Genomic DNA, 26,644 nt, shown 5'->3' on the forward strand with positions numbered 1-26,644 from the left:
ATAAATAAATAGATGTTGATTATGAAATTGACTATGGTGTGGTCAGTCAACGTGACAGGTCTGGGTTTGAAGATTGTGATGTTGTTGAGAGATTTGAAGATGGGCTATAGGATGTGTCCGGTGGTATTGCTGGGCTCCTTGACACATTGGGTGAGTCCCAAGTTTCCACAGCTGTCAAGACCAGCTAGGTTGGGACCGGTCCAGTCTTCTAGATGGAAATTGAGGTCTCCTAGGAGGATGAATATGCAGGACTAGTGGGGCGACGGAGTTTATAATGTTGCTAGCAAAGTTGACTCAGGTGCCGGGGGAAAGGTAGGGGGCAGTAGACCAGGGTTTCTCCCTGGGTGAATTTTGTTGGGATTTGTATTATAGTTTGAGGTGTTCCATCAGTGGACGTGGTGCAGTTGAAAGTGTCTTGATAAATTATGGCATTTTCTCCTCTGGTCTATTTAGGCAGTCTTGCATGGTGATCTTGTATCTGGCAGGGATGGTGGTTCCAATGTCTGGTGTTGAAGCTATGGTCAGCCATTTTCCAGAGAAATAGAAAAGGCACACAGAGTGAAAGAGAAAAGGCGCAAAGAGTGAAATATGCTCAAAAAGGCTCAGTAGGAAGAGAGGGGAGACATCAAAATTGTGAAAGGAATTGGAAGAAACTATTGCCATAGAGGACAAACTGCCATTTGGGTGAGGGGTGCTAACTGGATAGATAGAACCTTAAAGATTGGGAATTTGATGAAGTAGTGTGGATTAACTGGCTAAATAGTACCATCGGACTGAAGAGGAAGAGAAACATTAGGCTGAAATTGGCAGTAGAAGAAGGTGGAAAGAACATCATACAAGACTTGACAAGGCCTCCATGGCTGCTAGCCTTTTGGCTTTGCAGATACTTGATTTGTTTTGCGACTGATTTTGCAAAACCATTTTACTTGGAAAGCTGCAGATCCCTTGCCAAGATTTAAAAAAAACATTGGCTAAAATCAAAGTATTTTTTGTTTACACCTCGCCATAGTAGTCTCTGGTACTTAAGTGAACTACTATGTGTGTGGATTTACTCATTGTGAAAGGGTAGAAAGCCATGGATCAAAGTGAAGTTAGCCAATGCTCCATGCTGTAGGCTGTTCTGGGCAGAAGAAAAATCTGAATGACACAATACCAGCCTAATGGATCAGGAGGGCTGGCTGAAAGCCCCTGTAAGAACGTACAATAGACATGTAATTTTAGTAAAATCAAAAGGTCTTGGCTTATGCAATGCATAAAAGAGAGTGGAGACAGCAACTATAAATAGTGACAGCACAAAAGTGTTTCTGCTGTGGAGCTCAATGGCTAAACGGGCATTAAGAGTCGTTGGTAATGTAGATTGACACAGGAAAGAGAAATTGTATTCAAACTACAGCATGGAGAGGAGAGAGGAGGAAAGATAGCAGTAAGACAGTTCAGTGAATTAATGTGTCTATTTAGAGTTTGCTGGGCAGTCTGAAGATCACAGTCTTGAATACCAGCATGTACACTCAGTCTTTCATCCTTATGATGCTGATAAAATGGGTATAGTTAGCTGGATAATTATTAGCAATTACTAAGTGAGCTTAAATATAAGACATCTCAATGTTTACTGATTGCTATTGTCATTACTGTTAATAGAGAGGGTACAGAATTGGACTGGGGAAGAAGAAAGAAGGGCCTTAAAATCTTAAAGAGGAGGAGGCAATTAACAATGAGAGGAGAAGAATAGCACACTAGCTTGGTGTGGCGGGATATTTGAGCATGAGGATCCAGCAACAACATGCTGGAGGATGAATCTGATACTGTTAGTAGAATTAAACTGACAGTGAGGTGCTTAGGTTAGATGAGCTGCATGAAGGTATTGACACCAACCTTCCGCAAGCCCTGATCCTCCTGGACCTGTCCGCCGCTTTTGACACGGTGGACCACTCCATCCTCCTCAACCGTGTAAGGGCGGCGGGCATAGAGGGCTTGGCCTTCTCATGGCTCGAGTCCTTCCTAGCCGGGAGAGCTCAAGCGGTCCATCTGGCTGGCTTCACCGCGGCCTCCCGTAAGGTGGAGTGCGGGTTCCCTCAGGGCTCATCACTCTCCCCTCTTTTGTTTAATTTATAAATTTACCCCCATATTTTTATGTTACAGCAGCTGGAGGTCACGGTGTTTAATTACGCCGATGACCTCCAGCTAATCTTCAACCTCCCCCACTCACCTTCATCCGCCCAGAATGTCCAGACAGTCATGACGTTCATTCAGGACTGGATGAACTGCAACCACCTCAAACTCAACCCGGACAAGACCGAGCTGGTCTTGACCGGAGGTGGTTGCAGTCCGTGGTCCCCCTCCTTTTGGCCCCCGTCACTTGGTGTCCCTCCACTCCCTGTACCTAAAGTTAAAACCCTTGGGATCCTCCTGAACTCACAACTTTCTGTTCACTCACAAGTCGGTTCAGTGGTCTCTTCTTGTTTTTTTTCCCTTAGAATAATTAGGAAAGTTTCCCGTTTCTTTTCCCCCTCGGCTTTAAAAATCATCGTGCTGGCTATGGTACTCTCACGCATTGATTATGGCAACATAATCTATAATGGGGCTTCTGCCTATGCGATCCACCGCCTGCAGCTGGTACAGAACCAGGCTGCCCGCCTGATTCATGGCCTACCTAAATACCATCGGGCCACTCCACTGCTCAAAGCACTACACTGGCTTCCGGTGAGAGAGCGCGCCCTTTTTAAACTTGGCTGCCACACTTTTCAGGCTAGGTCGGGCACTGCCCCCGAGTTCATATGCTCAGCTATCAAGCCCTACCTTCCGGGTAGAGAACTTCGCTCCACTAATAGGGCTCTTTTAGCTACCCCCCGTTTTAAAAAACAGAAGGCTGGTGGAGCGAAATTCGCTGTTCTTGCTCCAGCCTTCTGGAACTCCCTTCCTGCTGCCCTCCGCACATCGCCTTCTTATCTACAGTTCCGGAAGGATCTCAAAACCTTCCTATTTGTGCAAGCTTACACTGCCTAGCCTCTCCCAGCTGCTGCCGCCCACTGCATCACACATAGCGCCATGAAACCGCTTGGTAAAAGAGCGCTGAATAAATGTTTTTAAATTCAAATTCAAATTCAACATACATTGTTGCCAGTAGTAATATACTTTTCTAAAAAAAAGTCAGAGGAAAGAAAATAGGGTTTTGCAGCAGATTCTACTATGAAATCAATTCCAAGGAATTTCTATTTAGATTTAAATGTGGCATTAAAGCATATGGCCAATGTAGCAAACTGGGTTACTGATTGAGGGGGTAAAACCCTACTAAAGCAGCAACCACAAACCGTCTGGTATCTTGCAACAGACATTTAGGCTTAACTTAGAGGCAATACATAAAGTGTTTATGCAGCACTTCAAAAAGTAATAAACTGAAAATACAACACAAGAAAAAATCCTACACCAATTTTGAAAAATTGAGTTAAATGTAATAAATTATTTGAGATGAAAATGACAAACATAAAATCCGTAGAACCGGAGATATGCAATTTTAAAGATTTAAGTGAAAAAGGTGCCTAATAGCCAAAGTGCCAACTGTGGTTATCTGGTCGTGCTAGACCAGGACAAAGGTACAAGTTCAGGCCTAACATTATGGAGTTCAGGCCGGATACAGGGACCAAGTTTGACTTGCTGAACAACATACCTTGAATCCCGGTTGCGGAGCTATGCGAGATTCCATGTGAGGATGCGTCATGCAGCAGTGGTTCCGATGAGCGGCAGGGCTATGATGGGAAGTCTTGCGCCATCGTCAAGTATGCCATCGACAAGGGGCTTGCAATGTGAAGTCTGGAATCAAGGATAAGCTGCACACAGTTGGTTCAAAAGAAACAGTGAGGCTGCGATGCGAAATCATGCGGCGTCGAGGAGGGACTTGTGATGCGAAGGCCTGCATGAGAATTTGTTGCACAGCGGTGGTTCCAAGACAGCTGCAGGCTATGATCCGGAATCCTGTGTTAGACATGCCTCAAGCAGTAGCGGTTCTGAAGCGACTTGGAGGAGATGTGTCGCATTGCTTCGATTCTGCTCACAGGACCAAAGCTGGGCTAGCAGAGCACCTTCAGGCCCACTTCCAAGGGTCTAGGACTGGGGTGGCACCACTTGGAGGGAAGACTCACAGCAGGCAGAGTCCAGGTGTTGGGTTCAAAATGGTTGGAGCCTTTTCTGTCCCTGAGTCGGGAGGTCATCTAGCTAGCCTTTGGAGTCATTCTAGTGGTCTTGGGTTCAAGATGCGGGTCCAGTCCTTCTCACCCAGGCAGCAGACCAGCAGAGTAGTAGTCCTTCTTGCAGAGCAGCAAAGCATTATTTCTGAGTCTTCCACAGGTTCAGAGGTGTACTGAAGAGTTGAGTCTGAGGGTCCACTATTTATGCCTGGTGCCCACATTGAATCAGTAGAAGGTTCTGGAGGTTTTCACCCTCAGAGGTGTTTGAAATGTCCTGCCCCCTTACCTTGGTCCCACCTTGTCATGGGACACAAACGACTAGTGTCAAAACTCGTTGTGAGTGTGGTGGGCAGAGCCTTTGTGATGTGTAAGTGTGGTAGGTGACAGCTCCTCCCCCTCATCAAATCAGTGATGGCCCATTCTGCCAACAACTATTCCCCCTTAATCTCACTGTCTGGGAGCAATACACAAATACCTTCCTGTTACACCAAGTCATGTGACCCAGGATAAAGGCTGCAGGCACCAAATGGTTGGGACAAGAAAATGTGATCTTGAAATCTGACTTTACCAATAAAGTGAGTTTTAAATTACAATTCTTTAGACATTTATATTACTACCTGCTCCCAATTGAAATTGATCATGTATTAATTGTAAAATGCTAACTCAATGTTATCCTATGTGAGAGGCAGGCCTAGCAGTAGTGAAACACAAATTAAGGGGGTCATTATGATTGCGGTTTTTCCGCATCCTCGGGGCCGGCGGAAGCCACCGCCGGCCCCGAGGATGCGGAAAAACCGCAGCGGACTGACCAAAGACCCACCGCCACATTAGGATGGCTGGTGGGTCCTGGTTTCCGTCCGCAGCTTTTCCGCTGCGGTCGGATTACAACCGCGGCGGAAAAGCTCTAATATGGTGACAGTGTCTTCCAGACACCGTCCACCATATTAGGATGGCCAGTGAGTTATGCTTTTCCGCAGCGGGTTTTCCGCCGTGGAAAAGCATACAGAACTTCACTACGGGGGCCCGTTGCGGGCCCCCTAGGTGAAGGGGGGGTGGGGGGTGCACATGGGGGGTACCTATGGTATCCCCCTGTATTTGCATGCAGAAAGCAGCAGGCACCGTATTATATTGCATATACTGCATATTTAGTCAGGTCAAAATGGCAGTTAAAACTGCCCACACAGGCGCCAATGGCAGGAATGTGACATGTTTAAAAGGCTACTTAAGTGGATGGCACAATGAGTGCTGCAGGCCCACTAGTATCATTTAATTTATAGGGCCTGCGCACCGGTAGCACCACTTTACAAGGGGCTTATAAGTGAATTAAATATGCCAATTGGGTGTAAGACAATTCTACCATGTTTAAAGGAGTGAGCACAAGCAGTTTATTGCTGATAAACAGTGGTAAAGTGCACAGAGCTCTAAGGTCAACAACATTGAGAACAGAAAAAACAAGGGCGTAAGTCAAAAAGTTTGGCTGAACACCACCCTAAGGCTGACAGGTCCAACAGCTGATTTACATTACAAATCATACAAATCAATAAATACATATGGCTAAACTTTAAAGATGTTCTGTCCATTCTTTTTCCATAAAACATCTAGAGATAGAAATTGAAGTAGTTTCAAGAAAGTTGTTCAATTAAATACTTGTTCTTTTATAATATCTGGTGGGGCTAAAATATGAACACAAATGAGTCTTTACATATTTTCTAAACATTTTCGAACTATACTTTTAGGAAATGAAGTAGAACATATACGTTTCTGTATGTTCCTGATTTGCCAGGCAAAAAGATTCTACTCTCAAAAGATACAGATATCAGCCAATTTTCTGTTGTGAGAAAATGCCCCTTTCTGTGTAGTCACTCCCTTTGAACACTGGAGGGCTGCCATCCAATGCCCAATATATGTGCTCTGATTGCCTTCCCACTGACAGGAATATTTAACTTTCCGATAAGTCACGTGTGTATGTAGAAAATTCACCCAGTGTCTGGAAGTTAAATGCCACCTGTGGACTGTAGCACTCATTATCCCATCGACAGGGTATCTTGAAAAACAAGGCTGCATGCCTTCGTTGCCTGACTATCTAAAATCCTGCAATCGGACCTGCCAAAAATAACCCTTTTGACAGGTGGCAAACCCTGCTTTTAATTATTAAAAAACACCACTAAGTAGAACTTGTCACTCACAAGTAGGGTGCCGGTATTTAAAATGGAACTGGAGTAAAATTAAACTTGTCATGTTTCTGCAGTGCCTAGCACCCAGAAGCTCTTTTCACTGGCAGGGCTATAGCTGTGATGTGATGTGATGTGAGAGGGGATTTATATAGCGCACTATCACTCCAGAGAGCATCTTGGCGCTATGACTTCTGTACTCAGAGATGGTAAAATGTGTTATTGTCGCGTTGCCGTTGAGATCCTAGACCAGTGTTTTACAGGTTGTATCTGCTAAACTATAAATCCATGTTTTAAGGGAGTTGATGGGGCAGTTTATTCCAAGCCTTGGCCCCTCTAACTGCTAGAGGTTTTCCTCCTCTTGTAGCAAGTCTGAACTTTGGAACGACAATCAAGTTAATTGTTGAGGATCTCTGGGGCATATTATCAAGGGGGTTTATCTCCGCTTTTTTGGCTGAAAAAAACAAGAAAGCGGAGATAAAATTATCTCCCTATTAACTAGCTGTCGCTAACACCAGTTAGCGACAGCTAGTAGGAGATAGCGACCATCTTGGGCCCCGCTTTGCATGTCAGTGATATTTATCACTAATGACATGCAAAGTGGGCGTACAAAGATGTTAGCGACTGGAAACAGTCGCTAACATCGCTATCTCCTATTACCAACTTTTGGAGATATTCGCGCTAAGCACGAATATCTCCAAAAGCTAACACCTGCCCCTGAGCAGTTCTTAGCCATGTTAACCAATGGTAGGTGGATAACATGGCTAAGAGCATTAGCTCGGTAATGCATGAATATCGCAGACTTTTCAGCGATATTCATGCATTTTGGCCGATTTTTATCGCTTAGGAGATATACCTTGATAATAGCAAGGTTCCTAAGCAATAAAAATCGCCGCAGCTCAGCGATAAAAATATCGCTGCTAAACCAACATAGCGATAATTATCGCTAGTTGTTGGTAATATGCCCCTAAGTTCTCGAGTGGGGTGATAACGGTTGAAATTTTTAAACAGATATTGTGGACCTTGTTTATGGAAGGCCCTAAAAGTAATTATTAGGACCTTAAACAGGATACGCTTTTGGATGGGGAGCCAATGGAGCACATCCAGTGCTGCAGAGGCTGAGGTTTTTCTGGGCCATCTGAGAACTAGTCTTGCTGCAGCATGTTGGACCATCTGCAGCCTATGCAGGGCTGCTTTATTTGCCCCTGCATAGAGACTGTTTCAGTAGTCCAACCTGGATGTGATTAATGTCACTGCTACAGTGCGTCTGGCAGACAGAGGGAGGAGGTCAAAGAATTTCCTAAGGCCCTTTATTATATTGAAACATGACCCCGCTACTTCTCTTGCCTGTTGTTTAAAGGATAAAGTCTCGTCAAATTTGATTCCCATGTTTTGCGCAGTTGTGATGGTACTGGGCGGGGCCTCTGCCTCTATCGGCCAGCAGGTCTGGGGAGAAAAAAGATTATTTTGCCCAAACTGTAGCATTTCTGTTTTGGCAGTGTTGCATCTCAAGTGATTATTATTCATCCAGTCAAAAGTTGCCTTCAAGCAATCCCTCAAAGAACACTCAACAATCGGCGGGTCCTCATCTAATATTAGGACTAATTGGGTGTCATCGGCATATGCTATTGTGCTGATGTTAAAGGAGGAAATGAGTTCATAAAAAATGTCAAAGTACAGATTGTAATCTTCAGGCTGAAACTTTTGACTGTTGGCTAAAGTACATATACAGGGACCATACATCCAATTCATTAACAAAGCTAGATTTGTATTAAATATGTAGAAAAAGTAACTTTTTATAAAGTTACCTTATCCATTCTTGAAGTTTATGGAATCTAATTTGCATTAGCCTGACAGCAGCTGTTTAACCCCTCCCATGCTGATGACGGAACCGATCCGTCATCAGCTACAGTTGAGCTGTGCTGATGACGGAGCGGTTCCGTCATGGCCCGGCCGTCGCGCCTGCGCGGCGCTGATTTCGCGCCTGCGCGGGCGTTCTAATGAGCGGGGCGGGTCATGACGGAACCGCTCCATCACCAGCATAGCTCAACCGCGGCTGGTGATGGAGCGGCTCCGTCACCAGCATGCGGCCGCCGCGCGGCCGCCCCGCCCCTTTAGCGCTGCGGCGGAATAGCCGCTGCAGCGAAGGGGTTAAACTCAATAAAAAAATGCTCCCATAGCAGAGACAATGGCTGAGAACTCGTGACAGGATGGACTGGGGGTAGGGAGTGAGATACAGCCCAGGAAAGCAGCAGGAGTAGGTATAGGAAGTTCATTAACTTGAAAGAAACACAGATGAAGCCTGCACAGTCATAGTTTAGTGTAAGGGGTAACTTACGGGAAGGACAGCCTTTGTTCATTAGGCTTGGGGTAGCCAGTTGAGTACAACTCAGTGGAAGAGGGAGTTGGTCCCAGAGACAGTCTTTGGTACCTCTGAAGGAGGGGGCTTCTCGTTACCTTGATGACACCCTTGGCTGACCCACAGGCTCCCTTTAGGAGCAGAAGGTCTGTGATATTCCTTTAAAATGGTGTGATGTGGGATATTTTGCAGCAAGGAAAACAGAATGTACTAAAAAAGTAGGAAGTGTTGCCCCCAGGAACTTTCTCCCAATTGGTCAGGGAGATTTCACGAGTCACCCACATCCACTTGTTAGTGAAACGTAGAAAGCTGATACCTTACCCACTGCTCCTTAGAACACTTTCTGGACATGTGACAAACAGAAGAAGGACTGTACCTGCTGTTTTAGATGTGTGAAGAGGGGGGAGGAGCCAAGCTTGCGACCGGAATGGCCGCATAGACGCTCAGCTCCCGGAGCCCTCTCGCCCCGCACATACATCCTGACATTTATCCTGCGCCGTAACGGCATATTTCAGTAGGCGAAGGAAAACTCTCACTTACCGTTTGCTTCTGGGGCTTCTACGTGCGGCAGACCCGAAGAAATGTCCCCGACTGTTCTGCGGCCTTCACTGAGCTGGAACCGGGGTGTCGAGTGAGAGGAGCAGCCGGCCGCGACTGTCACAACAGCGGCCATTGGTGGGGGTGTGGAGTTGGCCGGTGGGCGCCGGAGGTTTGCTGGGCCGATGGCCGCGGCGACGACTCAGTCCGTCTAGCGGAGTGCCTCGTGGGGATGCGTGGCAGTGCAGGATTCAGGGGGGCATGTGAAATTTGGTCCCCTTTTCAGTCTTGTGTCCGGGCATAACAAAAGGCTTCCCCTGGAATCGGCGGGCGGCTCCCCAGGAGCGGCAGCGATTTTGTTTAGCCCTTTGGTGGTTCTTCGCCGGATGGCCTGCCTAGACTTTCTGGGTCCGCACTGTACATCCTGTTGAGCCCTGTTGTGGGGCCTGGTCCCGGGGTGAGGTGAAGAAGGACGAGGCCGGATCAGCTAAGATGGCGGCTGTCACCCTCCTACGCAGCTCACATCTGAATGGAAAAGTCGCTGTGCAGGAGTGTTCGGGGGTCTGGCGGCACGAGAATGAGCCCACGTCCCAAGATATATTGGTTGCTCTAACGACCCTGCATGCGGCCCTGATCCATGGCGCCCAAGATCTGGGAGGAAGGATAGCCGCCATTGTTGTCCCGCCATTCCACACGGATGCATCTCGATCTCAAGGAAACGCCGATGTGCCTGCCCCTATGTCAGTGAAGAGTGCTTCCGCTATGCCTATGTTCATGGAGACGCCAGAAGACCCGGCTCAAGAGATCGCCTTGGACAGCTCTGTAGTACACATGAGTGATTGGTTGGGGCATATACCTGATCAGCGGCCGGGGAAACAATGCCGGTCTATGTCTTGGGCTGCCCCGGTTACATCTCAGTGCTTGCCGTATGGTGTGACTCTTTCTCCTTGGATGGTGAGACTGTGTTCGGACTTGAGGATATTTTCTGGGTCGATACCGACTCAGATGGATTTCCGCCATACACATTCGGCTGGGTTGTGGTTGCTGAAGTCCCATGGAGTACTTACGCGGCTCGGTCCGCCCGGACCACCTGGACCCTACACGCAGCTTTGTCTGTCGATTGAGAAATGGACGTATGTTGGTGCTATTGATAGGAAAGGCCAAGGGTGATATTGCCTATGATCCGGTGGACTTATTGATGGCTGATGGTGATTTGGGGGACATTCGGCGGGGAGTTTATTGATGGTGCTTTTAGTGCTTAATGTTTTCCATGCCTATTCTGATTATGCTTTTAGGATGTTTACCGGGTGCGGGGGCGGGGGCTGGGGCCGAGTGGCGAGATCGAGGGCCCTTCTCCACTTTTTCTTTCCTTCCTTTCTTCTTTCTCCTCCTTTACTATATTTCGGGTCTCTCATTTAGGGCGACAGGCATGCTTCTGGGGGGGGGTAGGCCGTGGCCTTCTGCATGCGTGCAGGGTGGGGGGTAGGGGGATGGGGATTGTTACTTTGTCCGTTATTTGTTTCTATGGCTCTTTTGTCTTTCTTCCTTATTGGTGTCGTCTTTTTTCATGTTTCCTGCAATATGTTTTGTTTTGAGGGGAGGGGTGCAGCTTGCTATGGAATGGGTTTGTGGTCACATTTGTCCTGACTCTTATACCCTACCCCCAATACTTAAACTGTGTATGCATTATTTGCGGATTCCCTGATTCAGGTTTGTAATTGTAGGACCATGTATGACTGTACGGCACTGATCCTTAGTTTTTCTTATTATAAAATGAACCTTCATGAATCCTGAATATCGGCCACTACGCCTGAATACGAGTCATATCCTAGACGTTTGTTAGACCCCGGTTCTTGGGCTGCTATCTTTTTCTACATTGATTTGCTGTACTTATGACTTGGCTAGCGGCCGGCCGGGATGGTTGTAGGCCCATATTTGTATTTGCTTGAAGTAAGAATAAAGGTTCCAAAAAAAAAAAAAAGATGTGTGAAGAGACCAGAGGACTGAAACTGCTCCCACTTTTACCCAGGACAAGGAAGTGGACTAAAAGGTTCAAATGGCTTGCCTCTGTTGTGGCTACAGTGACACAACATACTGCAAAAAACCTTTTGTCTCAAGTGCTCAACTGACCAGTTGCAACTGGACCTGGACTGGATCCCGCTGGTGGTGTCTGCTGGAGTGAGTCCTGATCCCTAAGTGCTGTCCCTGAGGCCCAGTTACCCTTGTCTATGTCCAACTTAACTTCACCTGTAATCTCTGAAAAGCTGTGGGAGTTAGAAAATGTTTTATTTGCAGCCTTTGTGGGACCAGAATCAACCACTCATACTGACCCAATCTTGTCAGGACGCAACTTCGTTGGGATAAAGAAACAGGTTTGTCCTAGATGGAGCTTCTCTGCAAACCAAATTTGTTTTAGCAGGCCCCTGGAGAGAAAGTAACTGACCTAGTTGAACTCCTTCGGATAGAGCCTGCAGCCATTGACCACTGGAGGATTCTGAGCTCCAAAAAAGAGACTAAAGTTTGTATGTTGAAATCCTGACTGGGTGAAAGGATGAAAAGTATCTAGCCAACAAGAGGACTTTCCTGGGCATGAAATTTGAACATTGGCTTCATCTGGACTTTGCCCAATGGCTAGCTTCTTTGAGAGGTCTTTGTTGGTTAGCCTTCTCAACCTTGCCCCGTGAATGATTTTGACTTCCATTTCGCAGTTCAAAGGTGACCAGGGTGAATATGATTGAATATGATTGGCCTGAAATTGTGCCTAAATTCCGGTCACCTGCAAACAGTAACTACTGATTGGCGCATTACTTTTTCTTGCCACTCTTTGTGTTAACATCTCTGGTTGCTTTTATTGGATTTTCGTTGCTTTGTGGTCATTTTGTGTGTTTACACTATTTTAATACATTGGACTATGATTTTTATTGTGTTGTGTTTTAGACTATTTAACTGTTTTGTTACTTCTAAATTTAAGACTATCTACTTCTTGTCGCAGATACCAGGGGTTGAGCTCAGGTTTAAATGATTTAAACTTTTGCCTGGACTTAACAGGTTAGTCAAGTCAAGTTCAATCTTTATTTCGTTGCATTGCAACATAAAAGATAACAATAAAATATACAATTCTTAATAAAATATACAACAGTATAGAAACCTTCAATTCATTCATTATAATGAGCACCCTATATAAACTACATTGCTTCTACATTTCATCATATTTAAACACATTGACTTGCATTTCATCATATTTGGACACATAAGTTTACAGTTTCGGTTTGGCACAGAGTCAAAAAAATATTAAAATGTTTAAAAACAGTAGAAAAGTTAAAAAGACATTAAATTGAATTGTAACTGCCAAAATTAAAAAAGTACAATGCCTTGGCATAATTCATGGTTAAGGAAAGTCTAAATGAGCAGTTATTCATAGTTAAAATGAAAGAGATAATTTCCTTCTAATAAAATAGGTGGACAATCGAAATTTACTACTTCCGAACACAATTACTTGGCTGGTGTCCGTACTTAAGATCCTGCCAGCTTCCCTGTGGGAAGTAGAGCCGATGTTACGGCACAAGGGGACTATCCATTTTTTCCTTGCCTTACCGTAACTAGGGCAAAAAAACAATATGTGAAAAATGTCCTCCCTTTGGTAATTGGTGCACAAGGTACAATGGTCTTTATCAGTCTTTCCCCATTTTTTCTCAGTTGCCTTTATCCTCAACGTTCCATACCTAAATTTTAGAAATAGGGATTTGGCCAATGGAGGCTGGATTTCATCAAGAAATTGTTCGAATGATGCCTCATTTTTTGCCAAAAGAAATTTTTCAGTGAGAGGACCGTGTGTTCTTGTATACACAGAATCGTAGCTCACATATGACCAAAAAGTTAATTTAACAATTTTCTTGGAAGCTGAGTTTAGAGATCCAGGCTCGTTCCAAAAATGTGTTAATCCGAGCTTGGTTAGCCAGTTTTTTACATGCTTAAACCAAAAGATCTTACTGTCTCTATCAAGCTCTAGTACTTCCTTCAACCCAATTTTATAGTCAGATAATTCCAGGGTTGTCCATAATCTGACCCGCAACAGCAATTGTCTCAGTATAGCATGCTGATCTGTGTGTTCAATATTTAGGTCAAGGAATAAGGGTATCAAGGGGGTATTAGTTGGAACTTTTAATAGTCCCCTAACAAATTTATTCTCCAGTATTTCAAAGGTTTTTATACATACTGGCCCCCAGATTTCCACCCCGTACAAAGAGGCAGATTGTACCTTATATCTAAAAAGCTCTATTGCTGGAGTGACTGCCTTGTTCTCACTTTTATAATACCTCTGTGTTATTGGGAAACAGTTTTGTTTGAACACCAATTTTGATTTTTCCAATTGTGGGCCCCATCCCATTACAGAGTCTATCAAGACCCCCAGGTAAGTAAAACTGTGCTCGTAGTCTAATTTTTGCCCATTTAGCATTAAGTTCCTTTTAAAAGTTTTGTGCGGGTTTAGTGCCATGTATTTTGTTTTTTTATATTAATTTCTAATCCTTTATGGATACAGTACTGTTGGAACCTATCTAGTAGGATCTGTAGACCGCGAGGCGTTTGCGAAATTAAAATTGTGTTGTCCGCGAAAAGGAGGGACGCAACGCGTTCCCCTCCCAGTCGGGGAGAATCGTTATCACAATTTTCCATGTAGGTTGCAATATCATTTACGTAAAGGGAGAAAAGCATGGGGGCCAGGACACAGCCCTGGCGCACTCCCCTTTTTATGGGGATCGGGTCAGTGAGTTCCCCATTTGGGCCCCACCTAACCTTAGCGTAATTCTCCTGATGCAGCCCCATTACAAGTTTTAGTAATTCGCCTGGCAGCCCTTGCCTATTCAGGGTTTTCCAGAGTAAGTCACGTGGAATTAGGTCAAATGCTGCTCGTAGGTCTACAAAGGTCACATACAAGTGACCTTTGCGGATGATGACATATTTCCAGTACAAGCAGCATAGCCTAAATACTTGGTCAATAGTACTTGTTTTATTTCTAAATCCCGCCTGATATTTGGATAAAATTGACTCCTCCTCCAACCATGAATTTATTCGATTTAAAATATGCCTGGCATATATCTTCTGCGTAATATCTAAAAGACTAATGGGGCGGTAATTTGCTGGTTCGCCACGATCCCCTTTTTTAAAAATGGTGATAATTTCTGCGCCATTCCATGTGTCCGGAATGTGCTCGCTAGCCGCAACTATATTAAATAGATGGTTTAAATAGGGTGCCCAAACATCAATATTATACAGGTACAGGTCACCAGGTATTCTATCAAGCCCTGGTGCCTTCCCTTTCTTTACTGTAGTAATTGCTGCCTCTGTTTCTTGTATAGTAAAAACTACCGGGTGGGTATTAGCTGGTATTGTAACCGAGGGTACGTCTGTTGCAGCATCAGTGGGAGTTTTAGCTGCATACAATGACAAAAAGTGCTTAACCCAAGTGTCCTCATCTAAATAAACCTCCCTGGAGCCTTTCTCCTGTTTATTTTCCTTGGCTGCCAGTTCCCAGAATTGTTTCTGGTCCTTGTTTTTAGCGGCTGTTAACATATTGAGCCATATTTCCTCATCCCATGAGGATTTCGCTCTTAATATTATTTTGTTATAAGCCTTCCTTTTCTCTCTAATTTCTAACGGACCTTCCCCTTTGACAGCGTTAATCAGTGCAGTTTTGGCAAGACGGCATTCCTTGTTATACCAAGGTTTGCCTGTGGATTTTGCATTAGTCCTGCCTACACCTTTTTTAGGTTTTTTTGTAAAAATTTCTAATAATTTGCTGAAAAGGGACTTATGTAAATCTATAAATTCTTTAGGGTCGCAGCTATGGGGACAATATGAGTCCAGGGTATCTGCAAAAATGCAGTAAATATTAGCCAATAGGTCCTCTTTTTCTAACACAAAGGCCCATTTAACCGCCCTACGATTGTTGCTAAGGACAATATTGTCAATTGTGGATGAGGATGCTAGGCTATGACCTCCCTCCGAGTTAACAAGCCCCGTTACCATGCTTAATAAAAAACTCATTTCTAAAGGGCAATGGTCACTTTCATATCTCTCTTTGACCTTTAGGTCTACTGTAAAGGGCCAAAGGTCAAAGGAGACGATAACATAGTCTAAGTTACTTCCATAATCACGTCTCTTGAAGGTGGGGGCTTTCGGGCTGTCTGATGGCATACGGCCGTTACATGCTCTCAGGCCATGTGAAGTCAAGAACCTTGTAATCTGTAATGCCAATGCAGTACCGGCCACCATACTATTCTCGTTCAGGGCGGGTATTCCATTGGCATTGTCCTCCTCTTCAAACAATTGGGCTATCCCCGTGATTGGTTCAAAATTACAATTCAGGTCTCCGCATAGGATAACACTTGCCTCTGTTTTTAGTGAATCCATAAGTGACTCTAACTTCCCTATGCATAAAGATTCCTTGTGGGAAGACTGAGGACTGTTATATACATTAAGAAGGTAAAACACCCTATTATCCACTGTCGTTACTTCCAGACAAAGAATGTCTGGGGAGTCAGTGTTAATCATTTTAATACCTAGTTTAATGGAAACATTAACCCATACTAGGAGGCCTCCGGATGCGCGACCTCTCAGGGAAGGGACAGCCTCTAATTGGTAGGTTTTGTAACCAACCCTGTACATTTGTACTGTAGCCCATGTTTCCTGTAGTACGCAAATGTCAAAGGTGTTCATGTATGCGTTCCAGTCAGGGTCATTTAATTTTGCACGCACCCCTGCAATATTCCATGAGACAAGTGTAAACAGGGGAGATCCCTCGTTCGAATCGTGGGGCATAACAGGTAAAACGACTGGCAAGCTCCTATTGGCTTCATCAGCAACTATAACAACAGAACATATGTCCACCTTAGGACAGCTATTACCTTCTTTTCCGTGATGATATCCCAAAGTACGTGACACGTTTTCAATCCCCCCAGCATCTCTACTTTTTTGACTTAGGACAAATGATAACAAAAGAGAACCCTCATTTGTCCCAGGAGACGCTACAGGTAAAGCAGCAGGCAAACTATTATATGTTTCGTCACATATAGCAGCAGTGTATGGACCTGGCTTCAAACAACTAGATCCTTTTTCCTCAGTGCACCCCAAAATGCGTGAAACATTTTCAATACCCCTATTATCTTCCGTGCTCTTTAAACATCAATCGCACTCCTCCAAGCCACTGAATACCTCAAACCTATTTGTTAGTTCTAGAGGAGTGAATGGAATGAGATTGGGCATTTTTCCATTTCCTCCTAAGTTGTGACTAGTTGGTATGGTGTTCCACCCATGGATCATAGGAGGTGGAACTAGATGTTGCAAATAGGCGGGGTTCCTAGCTATTTCCATGTTTGAAAAATGGGTGTTAAAGGGAATATTGTTGGTTAAGTGTTGAGGGGGAAATACAGTGGATCTTGGGTAAAAATAGGTCAATGGGCGTGGCACTATGCAGTTGTTTTCATTGCCATAGGGCCAGCTCAAAATATATTGGACCGCCTTTCTGTCCCTAAAGTTTACAACTACAATGTCACCCCCTATGTCTTTTGTTCTTCCACTCAACCAGGACAGACGGCGAACGTGAACTATTTCGCCATTTACATGATTAGCTTTGGGTCTGTACAATGACAACCAGTGCATTATCTTATTTTTTAGTTGAAAGTAACCTTCCCGCTTACCACTTGTCAGCTCAGGGACCCCGGTAAGTACCACCACATACGGTAAGGCTTCCGGCGGAGGTTCCGTAGGTGGTATCCTTCCCTGTCCCCCTCTTACATGACTAGTCTGATTCTCTTCGGCTCTTGGGAGTCTATTCGGGGGGATACTTGGTTCCCGAGCCTGGATGTTAGCTAGGATATCCGTACAATTAGATGTTGTAGTTGGTCTGCTCATAGGTGTTTTTAGCTGTTTTGGTTTAGAGTTATTGGAAGGTTTACTAACAGATGAAGCACCTGTAGTTGGGTGGTTAGGGGCAGCTGAATTGGCTACTACTTGGTTATTATTAACCACATCGCTGCTGCACATTTTCCCCTCCGGTGCTGAAGGTTTCAGATTTACATCGTTTCATGACGAGCTCAGCTCGTCATCAGCACAGCTCCACTGTGCCTCATGACGAGCTGAGCTCGTCATGAGCATGGAAAGGGTTAATAGTGGTGTTATTAGATTTTACAGCTGCTCCTTCAATTAAGGGAGTACACATTGAATTTAAAGCTTTTTGGGGCTGTGACGCATTCTGAGGCCTTAATGGCCTGTCCAATTGCCCAAGGGCTGCCAAGTCCAGCTCAATTTTCCCCAACCTTGACTCCACTCCCTTTAATCTTTCAGATAGAGCTAGCATGTAAGTTCGCACAATCATTTCTATATTGTCCAAAAGATTCTTCGGAGAGGCTGGCTGCGAACCTTCTTCCATTGGAATGTGGATGATGTCAGGCACTGTAACTGATGGGGAAGATGGTATCACGAGTATTGGAGGGGTTGAGGCAGTTGCCGTTGCTTGCTTACTAACAGGCTTTCCCAAAGTCATAGTAGTAACAAGGTTGGGCTTCTTCCCAAAATCGGTATGGCTTAGCTTAGGCTTGTTTGAGTCCATTTTCTTCCGTCTCCTTTTGGAAGGAGGGGGCCCATGTACTTTGTGTGGCAGAGGCCTCTGGTTTTTCCCTCTTACTACCTTGCCCGGCCTGATTGTAGGGGAAATCATAATTTTAGCAGAGTTAGGTGTGCTGGGAAAATCATGTAGCTCAATTTGTGACTCAGGCAGGATTTGCGTGAGTGAAATAGCGTGAGCTAAGCATTCCTTAAATAGTAGGGGCACACTGGGTGTTGGGGATATATTGCCTGTCAGAATACTGTTCATTTCATTATCCAGGGTAACAGACATAATGGGCTCAGACAATGTTCTATTGAGCGGCGCCGATCTGCCCGCCGCTCAGCAAGTAGTAGTTCTTTATTGCCCTCAGGCGCTATTTTAGAGAAGTAGTCATCCAGGGTTCGGTTTAGTATGCTCCCATTTTTATCCAAGCCGGCAATAGTAGAGCTGGCAGCAGCTGTAGCCATCGTGCAGAATAACAATAGCTGGGATAGTAGAAGGATCACTACTTACTGTACAACTTGACCAGGACTTCGGGCCCAGCCCAGCCTCTTCCGGCCTCTGAGGGCCTAAGAGGGCCCGCCCTTTGCCCGGGCTTCGCCCCGGGCGTCCCGCGTTGCGGTCGGAGCCCCGCTTTGTAGCGCCGCCTGGCGCTGGGTGGTGACGCGCTCCAATGCGCGTTAGCAGAGCCCCCTGGGAAGGCGAGTTCCTTCAACCTGCGTCGCTGTTGTTCCTAGCGTCTCAGCAGGGAGGAACCGGCGGGTGGAAGCAGCCAGGCACGGGGGTCTTCACGAAATGCAGGCGAGTTTCTAATCACTCGAGATAACGTCCACACACCCGTCTCAACTTCAGCAGCATTACAAGTTAAGACTATCTACTTCTTGTCGCAGATACCAGGGGTTGAGCTCAGGTTTAAATGATTTAAACTTTTGCCTGGACTTAACAGGTTAGTCACTTTCTTACTTGTGGTGAACTACCATCCCCCCTGACTGATAATTCACTCCATTACATCTAAACAAACAGTGTTGCTTCTTCCAGAGACAAAAACCGTGCTGCTCACATCTGGCCTGAACAGTATAAAATAGCATCTGGGCATAAATATACAGATGAATGGAGGATAGGGAGGCAAATATATTCATTGGCACCCTGTATTTCCCTCTATTGACATAAGTTTGTATGAAGGACAGTTGTTCTCCTGCAATTATCAGCATGCTAATGGTGACATACATGGCTTCAATGATGCTGCCAGACAACGTTCTAGACAAAAAGGCTAGCAGAAAACCTTCACTGGCAAGGAAGACAAGTTATCCCAGCGTGAACCAAAACGTCATGCTTAGTCCTTTTTGCCTCTGAATGGAATGGAATGTCATTTGGGGAAAAAGAGAAGCAATGGCTAACGTGCCTGAACAAAGAGCGCTTGGTTGGAGGTGCAAATAAATATTATGACGTTAGGAAGCCGTTGGCCGATCCTATTCCATAATAAAATATTAGGGTTTTTGGATTTATAATCAACAAACTACAAAATAGGTTCTGCTAACACACAGGACATGCAGAATCAAAAAGTGACACCAAAGACACTTTGGTGCAAAATACAGGTAATGCTTTAGGGCTGACTGTTGAGGGTCAAAGAACAAAAGAAGCAGAGAGGAAAAAGCAGGAGGAGGTTTATTTATGTATAAAGTGTGAAGTTTTTCAAAAGGCATTATAACGCTGGCAAACCTTATGGCTAAACAAAACAGACACACGAGATGTAGCCCAAGTTGTGAGAAAAGTAACAAAAGCGCTTTCCAAACTGGAAATAATCAGGTATTTGTTAAAGCCGGTACGTGAGAGGACCAAGAGCTCAGCAGGTACAGAGAGTCTGATTACAGAGAATGCATCACTACACGAGGAGAAATAATAAGGTCAGACCAGGGGTGTAGCTCCGAAGGAAGGGGGAGGTTCAATTATATTTCCATGCTTTCCATCAAAGTTAAATTAACCTGAGAAGGAAATTTTATGAAAAGTGAATGTTGTGCTATAAATGTTTCCCTTGCTCAAAATCAAAACCTGCACAGAAAATGAAAATGATAATAAGGAGAAACTCACTTCAAAGGTTATTAACATCTAATTTCGCACAAAGCAGTCCAGATAGTAAGGCATCTTATCCCTTTATATTTAAGAAAGTGGAGTAACATCCATAGTTAGATTGATACTATAAGACAAGCAGAAAAAACTAAACTTTTTCAAATGCTGAGAAAGCTTGGTAGTTTATTTTGTAATTTATCCAAGCTTCTCTTAATGCAGTCCTCATGTACTGCTCTTCAAAGTAGTGTTTCTTTTTCCTGAGACATAGTCCTTGCTGTTCATATCTGGCCTGAACAGTATAATATAACATTTAGGCATAAATATACAACAGAGCAATCCATGGGTTGAAGAGAGAATGGCAAATATCTCCACGGCGACCATGTATTTCCCCTTTGTACTCACATAGGCAGGGATGAAGGACAGCCACACAGAAACAAACACCAGCATGCTGAAGGTGATATACTTGGCTTCATTGAAGCTGTCCGGCAACTTTCGAGCCAAGAAGGCTACCAAAAAACTTATACTGGCCAGGAAACCTAGATATCCAAGCATAAACCAGAAGGCCATAATTAGTCCTTCATGGCACTGAATTATTATTACATTAGTCTGAGATTTCACATCATTTTGGGGGTAAGGAGAAGCAATGGCCATCCAGACTGAGCAAATTAAAATTTGAACCGAGGTGCAGATAATTATGATTCCGTTAGGAAGCCGGTGCCCCATCCATTTCCGCAAAGAACTGTTGGGAAGGGTGGACTTAAAAGCAACAACCACCAAAATAGTTTTTGCTAACACACAGGATATACAGAATGTAAAAATTATACCAAAAGCAGTTTGCCGCAAAATGCAGGTAATGCGTTGGGGCTGACCAATGAAGATCAATGAACAGAGGAAGCACAAGCTAAGAGCAATGAGGAGAAGGTAGCTGAGCGCCCGATTGTTGGCCTTTACAACAGGTGTATCATGGTTCCTGATGAAGACAAGGAGGATGGCAGTCGGGAAGAAGCAACTGATGACGGACAGAGCAGCTAAGGCGGTGCCCAGTCCATGTTGGTAGGAGAGGAACTCTATAGTTTTTGGAATGCAGGCGTCCCTCCTGTCATTAGACCAGTAATCTTCTTGACACTTCACACATTCATTAGCATCTAGATAAATTGAAAAAGAATATGTAAATATATGTTCACTAAATTCAGTGGAATTTAGATATTTTAGATCCACCAAGTTGTATTTTGTCCAAATTGTGTAATACTACTCTTGGTTTCTCTTTGTCAGCCTAAGTTGAACCATTTTAACAACCCCAGATATCTATTTATCAACAAGATGTCGGTAAGGGAGGTTTTTAGAACTTAGTTTCTGTTAGGGATATATGTTTCCAATGCACCTACATACTGGGCTAGAAAGAGAATGAGGGACACCCTCTTCAAAGCTTTCTCCGAGCGCAAGTCTTTCTTCTGAAAAGAACCTAGTGGCCGAGATCTATCAAATTGCATTGTCCCAGAAGAGACATACTTAAGCATAATGTTCCAATTATTGGTAGCATAGATCACATCAGGTACCAGGGAAGAGGACATTTGGTTTTTACTGGTTACCCTTGGCCAACACAACCCCCTGCACATCCACAAACAAGCATGGATCCTTAACTATAATTTGGGGTCTAAACTCATTGAAGGAATTTAAACAGATATTTTATCAAATTAATAGCACCAACTCTTTCAATGATAATGGCTCAGCAAAATCTCATCAAACAGGACATGCTCATCTCTTTACTTACCCCCCTGCATCATTCTACTCCCTTTAACCACACCTAAAAATGGTGAGCGGTTGTCATAGCCTAATTTACAGAATTACTTGTTGAATTATGCCACAGTATTATGGAGCAGGACATGTACCACAAAGTTTAAATCCCAGATGTGGGTTCCAGAGTAATATATACACCACCCAGAGACACAGCGTAAACGCATGACTTCAGGTCTGCCACTCTTGCCCTGAACTGCTGTGAGAAAAGCTACAGCAGGCCCTGTCAAAGAAAATGTATTTTAACATGTTGAAAGGCACACAGTTGACATTATCTAAGTCACTCGTGGTAGTGCCTTCAAGCTCGCCGGGCCTGTGTGTATAATATGCAAAAGTGAGAAATGTCTAGCATTTAAAATGGTATGTTCTGGAGTGACAACATATAATCCCACTACGTAGGCCAAAGTAACTTTTCCCTACATTACATGTACACTTGTGTATACAAATCATACATTCCATTAATTGACTCCGGAAATAGCTTCAGATTTCACCCGTCCATCATTCTAATACATTTAGGGGCAGATTTATGTTAACTGGCGCATCCCCATGGATGCGCCAGTTAACATGCGCCACAGTGCGCTACAGCTGCGCCACCCATGGTGCAAAAACGGCACAGATGCGTGACGCATCTGTGCCGGAAATGTGGCGCATTGTTGGAGTTGAGTCGCAAGCGCGACGCAGCTCCAGCAAGGCTCGGGGGTGCCTAATTTTAACAATGCTGCGTCAAGACCTACGCCTGCTTCAAGCAGGCGCAGGCTTTTGACGCATCATTGGCTTAAAAGTGACTGAGTGAAATCTCATAGATTTCACTCAGCCACTTTTGCGAGGCGCACCTGCCCCGGAACGCCCACCCTGCGCCGGAACGCCCACAAGCGGCGCAGGGCTTTACAACGTGACGCATCTGCCTAGATGCGTCACGTTGTAAATCGTTCGTAGGGATGCGCCACGTTTACACCGCCTTGCGTGACGCAACAGCGGCGTAAACGTGGCGCAAGGGCCTCATAAATCTGCCCCTTAATGTTTTTTGTTAAATATCCTGCAAAGGAGTATGAATTAAATGTGCTTCTCTTTGGAAGCCTGGCCAGTATTTAATTTTGATGTGGTGTGACATAATTTTCATAGGAGAGAATAATAGGCTTAACCTGGTGGCAGGAAGGTGGGAGGATTTTAATAACAAATCATCGACTGCTATCTTGGAATGTGGGAGAGATGAGTGAACAGCAACAACAGACAGTCAAACAAAAACCAAACCGGGGCCTGGACATTTGGCTTGTTAATAGTAAACAGGGTTCTAGTATGAGGGCATTTTAATAGTAGCCTTTTTCCAGCCAAGCTGTTTGCACTCACAACAGAAGGAGAACTGGCCCCATGGCTCAGAACTAACCAAGATAATAATAAGACAAGTGTGGACCAGGAATACAGAGCTCCACACACTGACACTGTGGTCCTTCTGTTTTGAAAGACTACTCCAGAACAATGTTCCCTCAGATTGTTAGACTGGTTTGCCTGGAAGGATATTCTTAGGAATGGAGCATGTTATCCATCACTTCAACAGAAGCTCTGAACATAAATGCACTGAAGAAGAACCAGCAGAAAAGGTAGTGCTAGGATAAGTGCTGGAACACTGGCTGGACTGAAAGGTTCAAGAAAAAAGAACCGATGATGGACAGAATGCTGAACACATCAAACATTCACGCCAGTCACAGATCTGGGTTTAATCCATCGATTGTTTGTAAAGTTTAACTTTTGTCTCAGTTTTAGTCTCAGTTAAACTTAAGACCAAAACTTGAGATTAACCGAGACAAAAGTCCAACTTTACTACTTGTAAATGCCCTTTGTGAATACCAAAAGTCAGAAAGGTGCACTTTCGTCTTAGTTTACCTTTGTGAATTGGCCCCATAGACTTGAACTGTTGTTCATACATATAGCAATAGAACCTCCATTTTGAATTGTGCTTCTAGAAAGGTGTTAGCAACACGCTCATGTTTCAGTGGAGATATTATTTGAGGTAATTGTGAAGCATTAATTCCTAGTTTATTAATTATATAATACAGGTGCAGAGCTGTCTTCTCTCAGCTATGTACCATTTGAGACATTGAACCAAGGAGTGAAATAAGAAGAAGAATTACTTGTTTCGAAAAAGAATGTCCTGCCAGGACACTTTTGTGTGAAAGCAATGCTTTTAGGTCTGATACAGGTGGATGTGTTTCTAACTCAGTCTTGCAAATATGTAACTGTGCGGGCAAAAATACCTTTGGAGCTGAGATAGGAGATGGGCATGGTCTACTGCATGTTTTCATGTAAATTCACTTAGCTGACAGACATCTTTTAGCTTGAAGTATAAATATGACAGCTGTGCGTAGTTGAAGGAGTTAGCATTTTTAATGTAAACCAATGAGTACTGAAAGGTATATAAGAAGCTGCACAACTCAAGCAACCTACATTTATTTGCAGAATATACTCCATGTTTCTGCACCCGGGGCTTGAACAAATACATTATGCTTCTTTGATGCTCCATGGCTGTGTATTGATAGTTTGTTTCCTTTCAGATGAATTTGGCTTTAACATTGTTCACAATGCCACCCTATTTTGGATCCACCCATATACAAATCTGTCTTGATCCAGCTCCCCAGGGGAACAGTCCAGCCTGAACTGCCTGGCTAGGTACTCCCTGGACTGGAAACAGGCATCCTTGGACCGGTTTCAGGATATCATTCCTCATCAGCCAGGCTAGCTTGAATCCAGTGGCACAGGGAGCACAGGACACATGCCTAGGCATAAGCTTCCCACTTAGGGCAACAAAAGTAAAATTAACAGATGATGGATGGAATGCTGAACAAATCATTCAGCTCCAAGTCACAGATCTGGGTTTAATCCATCATTGTTTTGCTCACAAAGCCACTCTAGTTTGGACCCAGCCATATGCAAATCAATCTTGACTCTGTGGCCCATGGGAACAGTCCAGCTCGAACTGCCAGGCTAGGACCTCCCTTTATTGGAAGCTTGCATCCTGGAACCGGTTTAGGGGTATCACCCCTCATCAGCCAGGCTAGCTTGAATCCAGCAGCACAGTGAGTACAGGACCCATGTCTGGATACACCCTTCTCACTTCTCACTGGAGTGAAAGATTAAGCTTAGCCTCCACTGACAAGTACCCTTTCAGCCTCCATCAGCCCTAGGATGTGCTAAGAAAAGGTTATCCAACATTCTCAAAAGTTCCAGGCTTCTAAAGGACCACCGAAATCTAATAACCAGCCATGTGCAGTCATACTTGGCTACAGCAAACAGTCTTGATCTGTAGGAGGATTTAGAATGCAGTATTTGTTTTCTAAGTTCAACCCTACTATTGTTGAACAAGATAAAAATTCTAAGATTTACACAAGCTCTGCTTCATTGCTGTCAGCCTAAAATCGCACCTAGGTGTATCATTTCTAAAAACTGCCTCTTTGGGTAACAAGACAACATTCTCCAATTTTCATAGTCCATAATTAAAAATACAAACCTGTAAAAATCGATTCCTAATATATATCTTCTAAAGTGAACACTTTCATTGCTCTGCTGACCAAAAAGTGATCTCTCTATATTTAGCATTTATCGGCCACTGTCATTTTCATCTGTGGTCACTTATTAAGACCGTGGGCCTCATTTACTAATTGCTGCACTGCTCTGCGTTAAAAAAAGGGCAGTGTTAGAAATTGGATTTCTGGTTGGCTAGGGCATATGCCTAAGCCAGGCAGAAACCACCACTCTAGTCAGGGCACTGGAGTTACACACTGAAGGTAACCCCTGCTCACCCCCTTGGTAGCCTGGCAGAGCAGTCAGACTGCTTATCCCAGAGGCAATGTGTAAAGCGTTTGTGCACCACACTCTCAGTGCAGCGACACTAGGCACACCACAAAAGAAACTCCACACAAAGTTATATAAACAAATAGCCTTTGCATTACTCATATAACACAGCATATTCATATACACAGCATAGACAGCATAATCATATATATACACTGTGCCCCCAGGCACATGGTATCACTTTTACAGGGATTATATACATTAAAGGGCCAATCAGGCCACTGTCTTCAGCATCGCCATTTTCTTTTAGCAAAGCAATCAGTATCTACTGGCAAGAGTACATTTAACACAACACATTAGGCATACAACCTTACAGTACAGTACATGTACATAATAGCTTACTATGCAAAACATAATATTCACATTAGGCCCACCTTAGGCCTAAACCTCATCAGCAGCAGAAGCCTGTGATAGTGTTCCTGTTCTCGTTTTACATAACCGTGGGACCCCTCACACGGGGGTTGAGTACCTCAGCATCTGTGCTCCCCCAACTGGGATTACCATACTCCCAGTGACGTTGTCCTCAAAATCTGCAGTCCCAGCGCTTCGGCGCTTACTGCGTGGTCTGCATAACAATGGCAGGAACAGGACCTTCATTGAGGTTTGCTACCCCCTCCTACTCCTTTGTGCCCCAAAGTCAGAGCATTCTCAAGTGGCCGCCCTATCTGGGGCTCTCCCCGCAATGCCATCTTAGAACAAATTGCCCCTGATATCAGGCAGCGTACAGGTGCCCGTGACCATGTGGCCCAGCTGCAGCTATATGGACAAATGCAGGGATTACATTGGTGCTATGAAGGCACTTCTGGAAGATTACCCAGTGGCCCCTCGGGCCGGAAAACAACAGCGCCACCCTGGACAACGGTCACTCACACGTTTTCCTCCAGGATGGTCTCACGGGGCCCATGAGGCTCTTTGCTTCCTCTATGCCTCTGGCAATGAACTCAGGGCGGCTGGACTTCCCTCGCTGGGGGGACAGGCTGGCTTCTCGATGGCTGTGTGAGGCTCCGGCTCTGACTCTCCTGCCAGCTCTGCCCCCAGTTTGCCTGACTTCCGGTGGCACTGCTCCCAATAACATCAGCACTCC

General features: G+C 44.6%; 1 protein-coding gene across 1 annotated transcript in view; it reads right to left on the minus strand.

Moving 5' to 3' along the window:
• Window positions 1-20,142: 20,142 nt before the first annotated feature.
• The window catches only part of LOC147724691 (extracellular calcium-sensing receptor-like), a 126,915-nt gene continuing 120,413 nt past the window's right edge, over window positions 20,143-26,644 (minus strand). The window contains exon 5 of the mRNA XM_086918085.1: window positions 20,143-21,065. Coding sequence (XP_086774211.1) covers window positions 20,143-21,065 — 923 coding nt within the window. The remainder of the gene's footprint in view (window positions 21,066-26,644) is intronic.

The sequence above is a fragment of the Lissotriton vulgaris genome, chromosome 4_1 (assembly GCF_964263255.1).
Source record: "Lissotriton vulgaris chromosome 4_1, aLisVul1.2, whole genome shotgun sequence".
Taxonomy (NCBI): domain Eukaryota; kingdom Metazoa; phylum Chordata; class Amphibia; order Caudata; family Salamandridae; genus Lissotriton; species Lissotriton vulgaris.